We start from the raw sequence: 14,186 nt of genomic DNA on the forward strand, positions 1-14,186 counted from the left end.
GGGGGCACCGGAAATTTCTTCAGCATCTCCAACAATAGATTTAGACCAGTCTCTGCTATATTCCTCTCTGTATGACGGAATGCCCATATAATTGAATCCATCACAAGCTTCAGTTGCTGGTATGAACATGAGACAGAAGATTTCAATTCAATGGGGTAAAAATTGTAAAAAGGCTGCCCCTCAAATTTAGCCTTTTCTGACTATTATAGTCCAACTTATCAGTCCACTCCTTCAATTATTTATCCATCTCTCTAATGTAGTTTAATGAAACAAAACTGAGTGCTTCTAAGTTCTAAGATCACATTGCAAGGCTAAGCTCATAAATCACTATGGAACTGAGCAACACATTAGGATGATCAATAGAAGAAACAAAATAAATTCAAACACCAACCTCACTGGACAAACGAATCAAGGCAGGGAAACAATGTGTAGCAATGGCACGGAGTAATGAGAAGAACTTAAGGCGATGTTCTGGATAATCTTCAAAATTTTTGGTTATCATCTGCAGCACAGAACTACTCATCTCAGTTGAACAGCTTCTAATACACAATTCCTAAAAAAATCAGCTTTAATCTTATAAGTTGATCTTCAATGACATGTGAAATGCTATGCCATATATACCACAGCATGAACCGATGGACCTTTCCAAGCAAGATATCAAGGGTAGAGAGGTATTTCGGGGGGTAAGTGCTAAAATGTACATGGGGTTCCTATACGCAGCAGCATTTGATGACATGGCATCCTCCTAACTCCTAAGGTATAAGCATAGCATAGGCATAGCAACAACAATCTCCAAAAAGAAACAGGAAAAAAAAGGAGCATCATGTCAAGTGAATATCAGCAGATTGAACATAGCATCTAAACTCTGAAACAAGGATCGTTGTACTGTTGCTATACTGACTTTCCAATCAGTATCTATATTATCTTAATGAAGCAAACGTGTTGCATAAACAAATCATAAATAAAGAGAAAATTGCAGGACCGACCAGCAAATATTATACAAGGATCTATTAGTGTTGGATGCTTTTATACAACTATTGAAACACAATCCGTGAACACTATGTGGAATTCCACATTCCATGCAAAAATAATAGTTTACTGGTTATCATTATTCCACCAACTATATTATCACTGGCCATTTCTAAATTTCCTATTAAACACTAGGATATAATGCAGATAATTGGTCCTCAAATGCTGTTGCAAGTTGCAACAAAATGAAAGATGATGTGTTGACAGAAAATATCACATATAGAAGCCGCATAAACGAGAACAGTGATTTACAACCTCCATACTTACCTCCAATGTACACTGGAAAACAGCTTCAAATATTCGAGGTACATCTTCTATCATTGCACCTTTGTACCTTCATCCAGAATAGAAAAATATCAGAAAGAGATATCTAACAGAAAGCATAATAATTAGGAATAGAGCATTTTGCAGTGGTCTATATTGCCTCCAAGCTGCAAGCACAGCAGAGATTATGAATATCAAGACTGATACAACAACCAAGCCTCAATCCCAAACTTGTGGGTTGGCCAAGACTGAAAAATGAAAAATAAAAAACCAATAATGTATTAATAAACAGTGATGATTAGAAGCATGTAATGCAAAAGTTTGCAACATAGGCAACTCTTACTCTATCCATTATGCATTTACAATTCAACAACTAGAGAATCTAAACCTCACCATCCACCAATGACACTACTAACTAGATGTTTGAGATCGACATTTAGTTAAGTTAATATTAATTAGTCATGCTTCATGGAACAGATTGCAGATTTAAGTACTAAATGCTGGTAGTTTCAAGAAATATTGATGTGATATTTCACCAAAATCATTGCGCTGAAAGCAAAAGGCATTAAGAAAGTGCAACATACTTGTTTATAATTGTTGCAAAAAGTGACAAAACTTCTGATTCTCTAGCATCAGGCAAATTCCTAGCATAATCACCAAGAACAGGATCCATCATTGGGGGCACAAACTGCTTCCCAATTTGTGGTTGATCTTCAGCCTTGTCCAAAAATGTCTCGATGAGCTTAAGTGTCTCCCTCTTAACAGACCTGTTTAGTAAAATCTCATTAAAAATCAGAGAAATTTTTAATTGTCCACATCTGAAACATGATCCAAATGATGACTCACCGCAAAAGTTTCACATAGGATGTTTTAGATGCATAAGGCCCTCCTTCTGCAATACTGCTTGATATAAGCTCACTGTACATTCTGCAAAAAAAAAAGAAGTGAATAACTAATAAGAGCCCGCAACATCTCTGACAACCTCAAAGATGCTTCCAAAATAGCATTAGCAAATAATGGTGAAAAGCACACCTGTACACGTTAAGCATGTCCAAAAATATAAGAGAAATTTGAGATAAAAAGTATGTCCCAAGAGAATTTGCAACACTTGTATTGGTCTGCAAACAAACAAGTCGACGAGATGAGATCATCACATAGCAGTAAAATTAATAGTGAAACACCCATCAAGATCATTAAAGATTAAAAAACATCCAACCCAGTTGAGTCAAGTTCTTACCAGGGTCAAAGGCTAGTGAAAACCCACCCCTGTTTCACCTATGTTGGGTACAGGATCAAGTGAAGGTTCACCCACCCTATCTCCCAACCCATACCCAATATGGTATTTTTAATATTTTTTTTTATTTTTATTGTTGTGTTCATAAACCCTATAAAACAAACACAATTGTCCAACTACATTTTTAACTCGATTGTGCTATATAAAAAGCAAAAATTCTTTTCTTAATTACTATTACAATATTATATTGCAAAGCCTATGAAAAAAAATCTAATAGTTGAAGTTTAATTTATAATTGTGAATACATGATACTAATGAAATGTTAATTAATGACTATTAATTAAAAATATGTAGAAATAGTATGCTGAAGTGCCTTTGTTTTATATATAATATCTTTCTTTCATGAAATAAGCTGGTATAAGATGTGTGTTGGTAGTTGAAGCATACGGCATAAGTCATGGAACATAATTCAAGACTATATACATTATTCTAACATAAAGAGAGCTTTCATGATTCATATATAGTCATATTAATCATTGGTGATGTTCAATGACATAATTCTATATTTTAAAATTGTATCTAGTATTAATATTTTGAGAGTGACTCCAGAAAAATAAGATATCAAGTATGTCAAATTAGCAAACTATGATGTAAAGGAGAATCATTGAGGTCATTTCAAACACCATACATTTAGAAACCTCATAGAAACATGGTTTGATTCCACATAACATCTGTTGACGAATAAAGAGCCATACCTGCAATATATTAAGCACAGTTCTGATCACTTCTTGATCTTTCAGAAAATCTACACTTTGATGTGCCTGTCCTATAATTTCAGCCCATTTCTGCAAAACAATAGTCTTATTAGCCTCTTAGCTCTTAAATTTAAAACGAGAATGAAAATACTAAAATAAAACCGATTCTGTATAATCCCCATGGTTGAGACATGGCAAGTAAACTGAAGAGATACTCCTCTCTGACTGTATCCAGGCTTCAATTTTGTTTGGTCCTAAAATATGTCTAGTAAAAGAGTTGATCATTGTACTCTCCAACAAAAACCATCACTAAAAACTACATCTCAAACATAATGGTTGCTCATAAAAAAGGGAACAGTTTTGAAAAGCATCAGAAGACACTTGATCTTCAAAAAAACCAAATGCCAATAAAATATCAAATTTTGATTGATTAAATGGTTGCAATATATTAACGTAAAAAAATTTTCAATATTTTTGTGGCAAGATTTTAATAGAAAATAATTGCAATCAAACTAAGAAAACAGGAGAAAAAGTAGGGTTGTAATTTAATAAGGAGCTTTCATATTATAGTGAGGGATTTATTACTGCATGTATAGGGCCCAATCATTAATCATAGGTGGTAACAATCTAGCAAAACCTAGGGATCAATCTTTTTCTCAATAGAATTTATGCTTGAGCTACTTTAAACCATATAGATTTCTTTTACAACATTGGGATGGAGAGGGTGAAGGGGGGAGAGAGACCTGGTTAGGGAGGTCCATCAACCTCTGGATGTATTCATCTCTCTTCTGTGGATCAGATTCTGCTTGAATCATATGGCCAACCTGTAGCAAAAAAAGAAAAACAAAGGTCATAAACTTCACATATTGGTGTCAAGAACTTAATCCTCAGAAGTTATGGTGGCATACAGATTCATAAAATGTATGTATCTGATGTGGCTCGAGATCAGCAACAGTTGTTGGAAGGCCAGATAGAAGTTCAGATACAAATGGCTCACTTTCTCCAACCTAAAAACCAGATAAGCATCTTCTCAATGAATTTTTGATGCATCACAATTACAAACAATTACAACCCAGAAGGCTAAGTGCCTTTGGAAAATAGGCATCACCTGCACAATAACAAATTTCCGCTTGCATTTCTGGACAATTTTCAAGAATGTGTCACAGGCCATGTCCTGGAAAATTTCGAGATGCATGTTACAGTCAAGCTATACAAGAAAAGGACCAGATATAACATATACAACACAACAATAAATTTTATAACTGCTAAGTACTCACAAAAACTCAGGAGCTTATGTAACACTAACACATGCGATACAAAAATGATAAAATGTCTCAATATATGCAGCTTGTCTAGACAATAATATAAATATCATAGAGCAACAAAAATGACCTGAACTCCAGGATGAGTTTCATGCATAAATTCGAACAGTTTATTGACAACAGTTTTCAGGAACTTCCAGTGAGCTCTGAGAAATCTTGGGTACTGGCCAACGACATACCTGCAATCAGAGCAAGTTTGAAACAAGATAATATGAATTTTGCTTACTTATACAACCATATCCCCTATAAATTTACTTTAAGCTTCCAGCTATCAGCCTCAAAGGGCACATCCCTAGTAATAAAACAAGTATGAGTAGTCAATATTAAATAGACCTTAGAGAAGTTCTCTCTGTTACTCTATCCCTATTTGTTCCCTTCTTTTTTTGTGGTGGAGAAACAATCAGAATGTAGAGAGCCCAAATTGGTAATAACTGTTAAGTGAAAAAGATCAGAGACTTCTAACTCAGAAAAAGACGCTTACAAACCCCTTTTGAAATCATAAATTCTTACATGATGTTACTCGCAATAACAGCTTTGTTATCCTTCCCTTTCGTGATTTCACATAAATTCAGCAAATCACGAATGACCATCACAAGAAATCGGTTTTCCTGCCGCAAAACAGAGATGTTGAAAATGTCAAGAAATTTATTATTGAGAAGCAAGTGATCTTGCAACAAATGAGTAAACATTAGCCAATTAAGAAATCGTTGAAATCTGAAATGGATGGGTTATATAAATATAAATCATTGAAAAATTGAGCTCCCCTTATCATCAAGTTGTTGGGTATTACAACAAGTATAATATCAACCCATTTACAGGAAGTGGAAACTGGGAGAAAAGGTAAAAGAAGAGTTGACAAAGATACAGATCAGGGTAGAAAGAAAGATTCATCAACAAGGATGGAACTAAATTCTTAGAAAAGCAAAACAAAAGCCACCAGTATGTTTTTAAATACTAAACTAAAATTAGAACAGCTGACCTGACATCCTATCAAGTTTATTACCTAATTGCAATAATTTACTTTATGAGCATGGAAATGGAGCACCCTCTATCATACATATGACGTCCCAAAACATCATGAAATGGACCAAAGACAATTGGTTTCCATTGACGAATTTAACAAGTCATGAAATGATTTAAGATCCTCTAATATCGCAAGAAAGTGAAAACAGAGTTCTTTTGACATTTACCAGTATATCATCATCAAGAAGTTATTAGCAAATAAGAAATTAGAATTCCATCACTTTCCTATCAGGTCTGGGTTAGAAAACAATGCATGCTCATGCCAGAAAATTTTCATTTGTGCACTCTACAAAATTTTATAGAAAAACACAGATCAAACGTGAATAGATAAACTTTCCTATATCATTTGTAAGAGGATATTTCAGCAAACTAAGGCTCCATTGGTCCAGAAAAGGTAGTTACCTGTTCCTCCATCATGGAACCAGAAATGGATCCAATTGCCCAGCATAAAGTGTTTAAGTTGTTCCAGTTCCAATCTTCACCACTCAGTTGTTTACTTAATTTCTTCAACATCTGTGTTGCACCAAAAAGGGAAGGCAGCAACATCCATTTTAAGATATCAAACTCCATCACTCAAAAGAGAAGCAAACTAAGCGCTAACACACATTTACTAGAGATATATTCATTCTTTCATCTTTCTTGTGTAATATTCATAATAGAGAGATTAAGAGGCAAAAAGTTAAAGCAAGGAACCTAATATGATCATGAAAGTTAGCAATAAACTAGCAACAAATAAACAGGAAAAACCATGGCAGAAGAGAATGAGGGCAATCAAAAAACATAATAGCAAAGAAAGTTGTCTTCTTACAAAGCAATGCACTTCAAAAGGTTAACCAATATACACTGAATATTTTAACGTATCAAAGCTCTAAAGAAAGATAAACAAAGTAATGCATTTATTAATCGCACAATGGATCTACAGCTATAGACTACAAACAAGATAAGTGATAACTGCAAGGACAAAATTCCTAGAATAAATTATAGTAAATGAGTTCAGTGACAGCTCTTACCTGCTTTTCAGTATCCTCATGATCAAGATGTGACAAATAGATTAATGTTTCTCTCATAATCTGCATAATTGCATTCAAATTAACCATTGAAACTGGTAAACATAAAATATCCAGAAACAGAGAATTAATTCCAATGCATTAATCCTAATAAGACATCAGATCTCCAGATCAAAAACATACTGATATTGAAAAGCAGTTTAAATTTGACATCCAGCCCATTAACAGGTAATGGGCCTAGCCTTGGTCAGTGTTAAAGCAAGTGTTAGAACTAACAACTATATATACTTTGAACTCCAGTATTCAAAAAATTCGAAGTACAGCAGAAAATGATGCACATTATATAAAACTAACATTATTTACATCAGTACAAATATAAGCCAACATTTCTCCACATGTAAAATGAAGCTAAGCCTACAAATAATGCTATATGCCCTCAAGTACCTTAATTATCCATGGTTTAATCACAGAGATCAGAGTGTCATTTTGAAAAATTCAAACCAATCACCAGTATAATCGACATACTATTTGAGCTAGCATGAGGCCCTAAAGAAGCATAGATTGATTTCACAAAAATACTCCATATCCATATTCAAAGGCCAATATGAAATGATTACACAAAAGCTTCAGCCAAGTAAGGATATATCACCTTATATTGAACAAGAACATCATTGTCCTTCATGGTTTCACGAACAATATTACCATTTTCATCTTCAACTATCAAAACCTCCTCAGGTTTAGCCATACGACAGATCATAAGCATTCGCAACTTGGACATTGGAGTAGCATAAAGCTGCCTCCTCTGCAGAATTTGTGACCCTAAACCATCAACCATGCCATGTAGCAGAGGCATCTGCAGATTCTGAGAATTCAGAGTCTGGAATAATTAATCTCCGTTCAAATAATGGAAGTACTCTAAAATAACAAAACAAGAAACTTGCAGCCACTCCATACCAAAGAAAATGCTTCTAATATGTGCACATGAATGTGTCTTATGTAAAATGAGAAAACAATGAACTACAAGAAGCAGATAAGAATGGCCACCAATACAAGAAGAATGCAAGACCTCAAACAAAAAACACAACAAAGATTTAAATGAACTAAAACATTGTCACGCTTCTCATTGAATATTTACCCACACTTTTTAAGTAAACAATTTTTTTCTCAAATGGGAAAAAGTGCTTTGAGAAAGAGAGGAGAAATACATAGCAAAGGATATCCAGCTAGAAAAAAAAAGGGACAATCCAATCTCTCCATTAAAGAGACTCCTAGAAAAATTACAGCTACAGCAGTGTTGTCTGGATCGTGTGTATGACAAGCAAGAGATGCAAAGGGATGTAATCCTATGTATTGTTCTAAAGCAACAAAAAACAGAAGTCACGATTAGTATAAAGAAAAATAATGCAGCAAAATGACACATTAGCTGACCACCACATTAATCCACTTTACAACCACCATCTGGTAATAAATACATTCTACCTGCAATCCCATCATGTTTACAGTGGCTGCAGGAGTGTCCAAATTATGGTGTGGCTCAAAAAGCTCCAAAACCAAGGAGTTCCAATAGTCCAAGCAAACCTGCAAATCATACAAGGCAGCAAAATTAGTCATGTTATAGGATTTATAATTACAAAATAATTCACATATATATACATATATTCTACACATACATAGAGAAAGATGAGGAAAGTGAGAGAAGGAAAATAACCACCTTAAAAACCTCAGTGTCATCAACAAATGAGATATTAATTAGATACTCAAGACCCATTAGCAGAGCAGATATATTCTCCTGAGAAGACTCCAGCACCCGAATATGAGACTGCAAAGAGATGAAGGTATCTGTAACATCATTTTTCAACAAAGAAAAACATGCAATCTTGCAACAATGCCAAGAGGCCTCTGTGCAAAAAAACAGAGACAGCACAAATATCTCAAACCAGGAAGAAAAATTCTACTAGATGGATCTAATTTTCAAATTCACCATGATCTGAAATTGCAGTCATCAACAGTAAAGCTCAAAACATTCCAACACTAAAAAGCACTGAGCCCATAGACAATAGTAGGCTGTTTTTTTTTTTAAATGAGAGCACATTGATTTTTTTGGCTTGCTCTATGAAACGCAACAGAGATTACTCAATTCAACAGAACAGCAGTTAACCATTTGGAATTTCCCAATTTGTCTTATCTTGTCCATATTCTCTGTGAGAGGTTCAGAAACTATATATCTTGTAAATTTAACCTTACACAAGCAGAAGTCTTCCACTGACTCATTGTCCATTTATTCCATTCTATTCAAAACAAAACACAATGCTAACCAGCACTGAAATCTAAGAGTAATTATATCTAACATAAGTGTATTAAAACTAGGTTAATCCCTCAAGAATTTATTAGAAGAATTATTAGTTCACTGAGAAATGAATATTACCTTGTAAAACGAAGTGAAAAACAGTGCCAGATTCTGAATGAATGCCTAAACACGCAACAAAAGAGTAGAGCAAATTAGTGTTGGGCATTAATCCTTAATAGAACAGAATGCATTTTATTGCCAACACAGACTTGTTCTTCACTAGATCCATTTGCATAAGCCTCTGGGATCTTGGTGGTTGATGGAAGAATGGCCTGGAAAAGGATAGCAAGAAGAAATAACAGTAGCTTAGAAACAGAATTATATAAATTCATAAGCATATTCCAATTGTGTCGGAGTTTCCATATCTGAACTACAATGCTCCACTGTACCTGTAACTGGACCATGAAAAAATTATACATCTTAATGTACTGCATGTTATAGAAATCCCCAAAATTAAGAGCCGCAACCTGTAAATTTCAGGAAAAAAAACAATCAACACGTAATGTTTCAAGAGAAAACATTTTTCTATCAAAACATTAACAGCATACCTCTGTCAAACACTGAAGGGTAAGGTTCCGATAAGATGGCATGGGAAAAAATTTCAGAAGTGTTTCAAGCTGTAAGGCATAGCAGGAAGAAAACATGTGATGTAAGCACATACCATGAGAACATCCCTTAACAACTATAATAACTAATGCAAGTTGACACCTAAAGTCAATTGTTACTGTACCAACAACTATTTCTGTCTGAAAGCTATTTGATAGGATTTTACATACCAGGGGAGATTCAAAAATATAGCCCAGGGGAATCCAAGAAAGAAAAGCATGCAAGGTGGACAATGTTGCTTGAATAAGCTCGGTTCTTTGGGAGGCTGATAGGACATATAAGCATAACTCATGGATGAGTTGAAACTCACTGTAAACAACAAAAGACAGCTCTTGGTGAAACACATACATAGCATCGAAAAAGCAGATGGTATGATAACGGAGAAGAGGTTTAGAAGTATTGATGTAGTTGCATATAAGAATCAAGAAGGAAAACAAAAGCATCTCATGAAATACTCAAATAACAGACAAGCAATAATAAGTGATATTTGTCTCAGTGATTATCACTAGGTCAAGACAACTCCCACTGTTTTCAACTTAAGATAGAAACTAAACACAAAAATCAAATAAGTAGCTAGAATCCCTACAGATCTCAGCAGCTCTTGTTGCCAATATTAACCGCCTTGGTGTGCACGCACATGCACACATATAAACATATAAAGAAGCTTAGAGGGAGCCTTTTGTTTAGGGCAGACATGTGGAATAAGAACCATCTCCCTTTGGTTTGGCATATAGAATATTTAAGTGTTCATTGTATGCTATTCTCTTGGAATTATGATTAAAAAAATTGACAGAGATGATTAGTGGGAGTTCTTTTAAGTAGAGAATTTCAATTATATGTCCTTCAGCATTATATTACATGAATAATATGTATAGTTCATTAAATGGTTTTTCACATAAAAAAATAATGTCTCATTGAATTATTGACACCGTGATTTATAAATATTTTACAATAGTTTCCATTAGAAAATATCCATGGATTTTAGTTCTGCTAAGTGATAAACAAACCGCACAAGAGCAACTAGTTTTATATTTGACCGTGTCCAGTAACTTAACAATTCCACAAACAAATAGACAACCCTACTACCATCTAGAAATCACCTGTTTAATGATTGTTTAAGCTCTTTGATCTTCTGTTGAGTCATCTCTCCTCGTGAGAAATCAAAAACTTCTTCACTTAGAAGCTGAAAGAATAGCTTACATTAGCTACATATGGAAAAACCGAGAATCTTTCAAATGTGTGTGTACACACACACACACACATATAAAGAGAGAGAGAGACTTACTTTCAATATAACCATGCAATTCTCACATATAGTTTCACTAGTTTTTGCCGCTGCAACAAGATCAGGAATAAAGCTTCGCCACCTAGCTGGCCACTCATGCTTGAGAATCTAGATGGGATCAGAACCATAATTATTCATGTTATAATATATGTTCAAATAAAACAAACTAAAACTTACATTAATTGACACAAAATATAAAAAGAACTCTTAAAATTTCAATCTAAAAAACAATTGAGACAAACATTTCTTGAATTCAATGATAACTGGAAAGATCACACTTGAGAGATTAATTATAAATAAAAAGCAATCCCATCATAAGTGTTTCCGATTGTCATATATATAATGCATGACAAGATAGGATACCCAAAAAACCAAAACTCACTCGTCCATGGATTCTTATTCAAATCATACCTGGACCAAAGTAACATTGAGCTTGTTTACATACAGCCTTTCCATTCGAAAAGATGCCTCGTTACTTGAAAGCTATTTAAGAGATCCAAAATGGTTAAATTATATAACAGGTAAAGGGAAGTTCAAGATACGAAAGAAAATTAGCGAAGCTCACTTCCCTCCAAACCCACAACTTTTAGAAGTAGCTACCTGTACAATGACTTCAGAAATATAATTTTTCATTCCATCTCGTTGTTCAACAGGCAATGCATTCCATCTATATTTTATAACACCCTCTAGGACCTGCACAAAAATTAAAAAATGTCCAAAAACAGCTGCTCAGTCACTGATTCTCTAAAGAACTAAATCATCTACCACTTAATTGCCCATGCCACAAAAGCAAATCCATCAGTCCACTTCTTGGACAAGACTTAACGAAAAACACAGCAAGTAATCTCTTGTAAAATCATCACCAAGATGGGAGTAAACAAAAATTAATAAATAAACAACTCCATAATGTATGTGTTCATTGCATAACTTACGGAACTCTCCGTTCATGTGAAAAGGGTAGCTGTAGACTTATTTTAGGAAAGAGGAAAAAGAAGAGTCGAAACAAAATGAACATATATTCTCCCTAACTTCTATTGCAGAGGAAGGAAAAACGTTATTTAATGTCAGACTTGAGCCTTGATTAACATCATTAATTTGTGCCTTCTCCCTTGAGAGTAATGAGCTTCCTATACATTTTCTAGACATCACCTTTGCAGTCTATCAGCTTCCTGTATATTTTGAAGACATCAGCCTTTAAATCCTTCATTTTATTAATGCAACCAATAAAATACTCCTGTGGGTTAATGCCAAAATAGAAGATTATTCATATATTTCTTTTCTTTACTTCTAACCATACCCAAACAATTTCATATTTTAGTAGATCATCTGATGTATAAGCAATGGATGAACATCCATAATTCAGACCCTGAGAAGGCATAAGGACTCATCTAAAAACATTTTATCAAGCCTGCGCTCTGCATAGTCCATTCACCCTCTGATAGGGTATACAAGGCCACCCTCCTATAACCTTGCATGGTCTTGGTGCATATACTAGCACCGCACCCTTGCATGGCCTTGGTGCATATACGAGCACCTGGGCATACATCCAGGAATGCAATGTCATTGACATTGGCCTTGAAATGTTTTCATGTCCCATGACATGTCTGAAAGATTTTTCATCATCATGCAAATGGCTAAAAGAACCTTCTACTCAATTCATATAAGCATGTATAACAATCAAGCAAGTGCAATTTCTTTGGAAGAATGATTGAAAAGAGAACAGGATTAGGCTCAAATCTCAAGGTAGCAAATGACTCTCTTCTACAATTGCCACACTGAGCCGCACAAGTCTCTTTCATATGATTGGAAACATCATTTCCTACACTGCAATGCTGGATTAAAGATTGATAATACTGCATAAGTGAGTTTTTATTGGGAAGTGCCATTAGGCTCGTTACTAGATCTCAAAATCTGGTATAAAAGAAAAGACTAGCATTTGTAAAACACAAACTACCATAATATTTGATGAATCACAACAGATGAATGTCGCAGTCAACTAGATTAAACAAGTTTGTGCGAGTGTTATCTAGAGCTTTCAGAATTGATGCCTCTGGCTAGATGTCAAATTATGACTATAGTTGGTGTTTTTATTGGGAAGTATTTTAATGGATTATGTGACAACTAACCTGCAAGGCAAAGAACTTGGTGTTCAGGTTCTTTGTATTTTGTAGAATGTGCACCACTTGAAGCCACATATCTGGATTGCTTTGCAAGTCCTGCAAAATGCGATCGGCAGCTGCCCTCTGTAAACAATAAAAAAACAAGATGCTCAATTAGAAGACGTCTAGTAAACAATGGGAAACCCTAACCCCCAGTGCAATAGACGCTCAGAAAAACAATAAAAATTATATTGCCAGATTTCAAATTCAGCCATATCTGAAATAAAATCTAATAAACGTACATTCAATAATAATAATAATATATTACTGCCTCACTGCTAACAAATAGTAATCAAACACTCTTAATAAACCCTAACCCTTGGATTGAAGAAGAGTGGAATTGTTATATAAGCTTAGCATTTGAAATGGAATAAAGAAAGCCTGACCTCTTCTTTAGATCCAGTGCCATAGAAGGCAGCAACAGTAGCATCAAGTAAAGGGACATCAATCGCCTGACTTAAATCCCTAAATTTCTCTGCCGCCATAACCAAAGAAGTCATTACTACTGATTTTAAACCCACACAAAACCCTAGCTGCTTCCACTACTACTACCACCAAACCCTAAGAGAGAGATTAAACGAAAAGGCGAAGTTTCTAGAGAGAGAAAAAAAGAGAGAGAAGGGAGCGGGGAAGGGTTTTATGCTTGCTGTCGTGAGCAAACAGTTTAGAGAGAGAAATCAGAGAGAGAAGGAATATTTTATATTTATATATATGCACGAGAGACAGCTTGAATTTTAAGCAAGGAGGGAGAGTGATAGACTTTGAATTCTTGGCCTTTTTTTGCTCATTTAATTCACTAATTCATCACGTTACGGTACGAGGAGCGGGTGGCTGATTTGGCCTTCTTTGGCTGGTTTTAATGAAATAGGGTTTTCATTGTGAATATTGGATTATTTTATTTATGGATTTAATTTCGAATTAATTCTATCATGTTTCTCCTAAGGTTGCGCCCAGAGTTTTAATTGAACATTAATGTTTCCCAAGATTTGAACCCAGCTAATGGAAAACAGCGTTTTCGATCTCTAGATTTTTAAAATTTCATAAAATTAAATTAAATTTTTTATCTAATAATATCACGTACATTAGTTATATTTAAAAATAAAAAATAAAAAATTTAAATTTATCTTTTTATTTTAAAATTTTATGCTAGGGATC

The 14,186-nt window shown here is 34.5% G+C and overlaps 1 protein-coding gene across 5 annotated transcripts in view; it reads right to left on the minus strand.

The window, feature by feature from the left end:
- Positions 1-13,847, minus strand: part of LOC105114900 (exportin-1-like) — a 15,742-nt gene extending 1,895 nt beyond the window's left edge. The window contains exons 1-28 of one of the 5 annotated variants that reach the window (XM_011011616.1): positions 13,418-13,847; positions 12,999-13,115; positions 11,473-11,565; positions 11,284-11,355; positions 10,873-10,980; positions 10,688-10,770; positions 9,758-9,896; positions 9,530-9,598; positions 9,371-9,448; positions 9,191-9,253; positions 9,060-9,104; positions 8,346-8,453; positions 8,114-8,212; positions 7,284-7,511; positions 6,638-6,697; positions 6,030-6,140; positions 5,115-5,212; positions 4,675-4,783; positions 4,391-4,456; positions 4,191-4,289; positions 4,026-4,106; positions 3,283-3,372; positions 2,326-2,411; positions 2,140-2,220; positions 1,878-2,060; positions 1,297-1,363; positions 392-502; positions 9-116 (exon numbers count right to left, since the gene is read on the minus strand). In XM_011011616.1, coding sequence (XP_011009918.1) covers positions 9-116; positions 392-502; positions 1,297-1,363; positions 1,878-2,060; positions 2,140-2,220; positions 2,326-2,411; positions 3,283-3,372; positions 4,026-4,106; positions 4,191-4,289; positions 4,391-4,456; positions 4,675-4,783; positions 5,115-5,212; positions 6,030-6,140; positions 6,638-6,697; positions 7,284-7,511; positions 8,114-8,212; positions 8,346-8,453; positions 9,060-9,104; positions 9,191-9,253; positions 9,371-9,448; positions 9,530-9,598; positions 9,758-9,896; positions 10,688-10,770; positions 10,873-10,980; positions 11,284-11,355; positions 11,473-11,565; positions 12,999-13,115; positions 13,418-13,531 — 2,766 coding nt within the window. In that variant the 5' untranslated portion in view covers positions 13,532-13,847. Of the gene's footprint in view, positions 1-8; positions 117-391; positions 503-1,296; positions 1,364-1,877; positions 2,061-2,139; positions 2,221-2,325; positions 2,412-3,282; positions 3,373-4,025; positions 4,107-4,190; positions 4,290-4,390; positions 4,457-4,674; positions 4,784-5,114; positions 5,213-6,029; positions 6,141-6,637; positions 6,698-7,283; positions 7,512-8,110; positions 8,213-8,345; positions 8,454-9,059; positions 9,105-9,190; positions 9,254-9,370; positions 9,449-9,529; positions 9,599-9,757; positions 9,897-10,687; positions 10,771-10,872; positions 10,981-11,283; positions 11,356-11,472; positions 11,566-12,998; positions 13,116-13,417 lie in introns of all 5 variants that reach the window. The other 4 variants (XM_011011618.1, XM_011011617.1, XM_011011615.1 and 1 more) reach the window with 4 other exon arrangements.
- Positions 13,848-14,186: the final 339 nt, after the last annotated feature.

This window comes from Populus euphratica, unplaced genomic scaffold (assembly GCF_000495115.2).
Source record: "Populus euphratica unplaced genomic scaffold, PopEup_1.0 scaffold936.1, whole genome shotgun sequence".
Lineage (NCBI taxonomy): Eukaryota > Viridiplantae > Streptophyta > Magnoliopsida > Malpighiales > Salicaceae > Populus > Populus euphratica.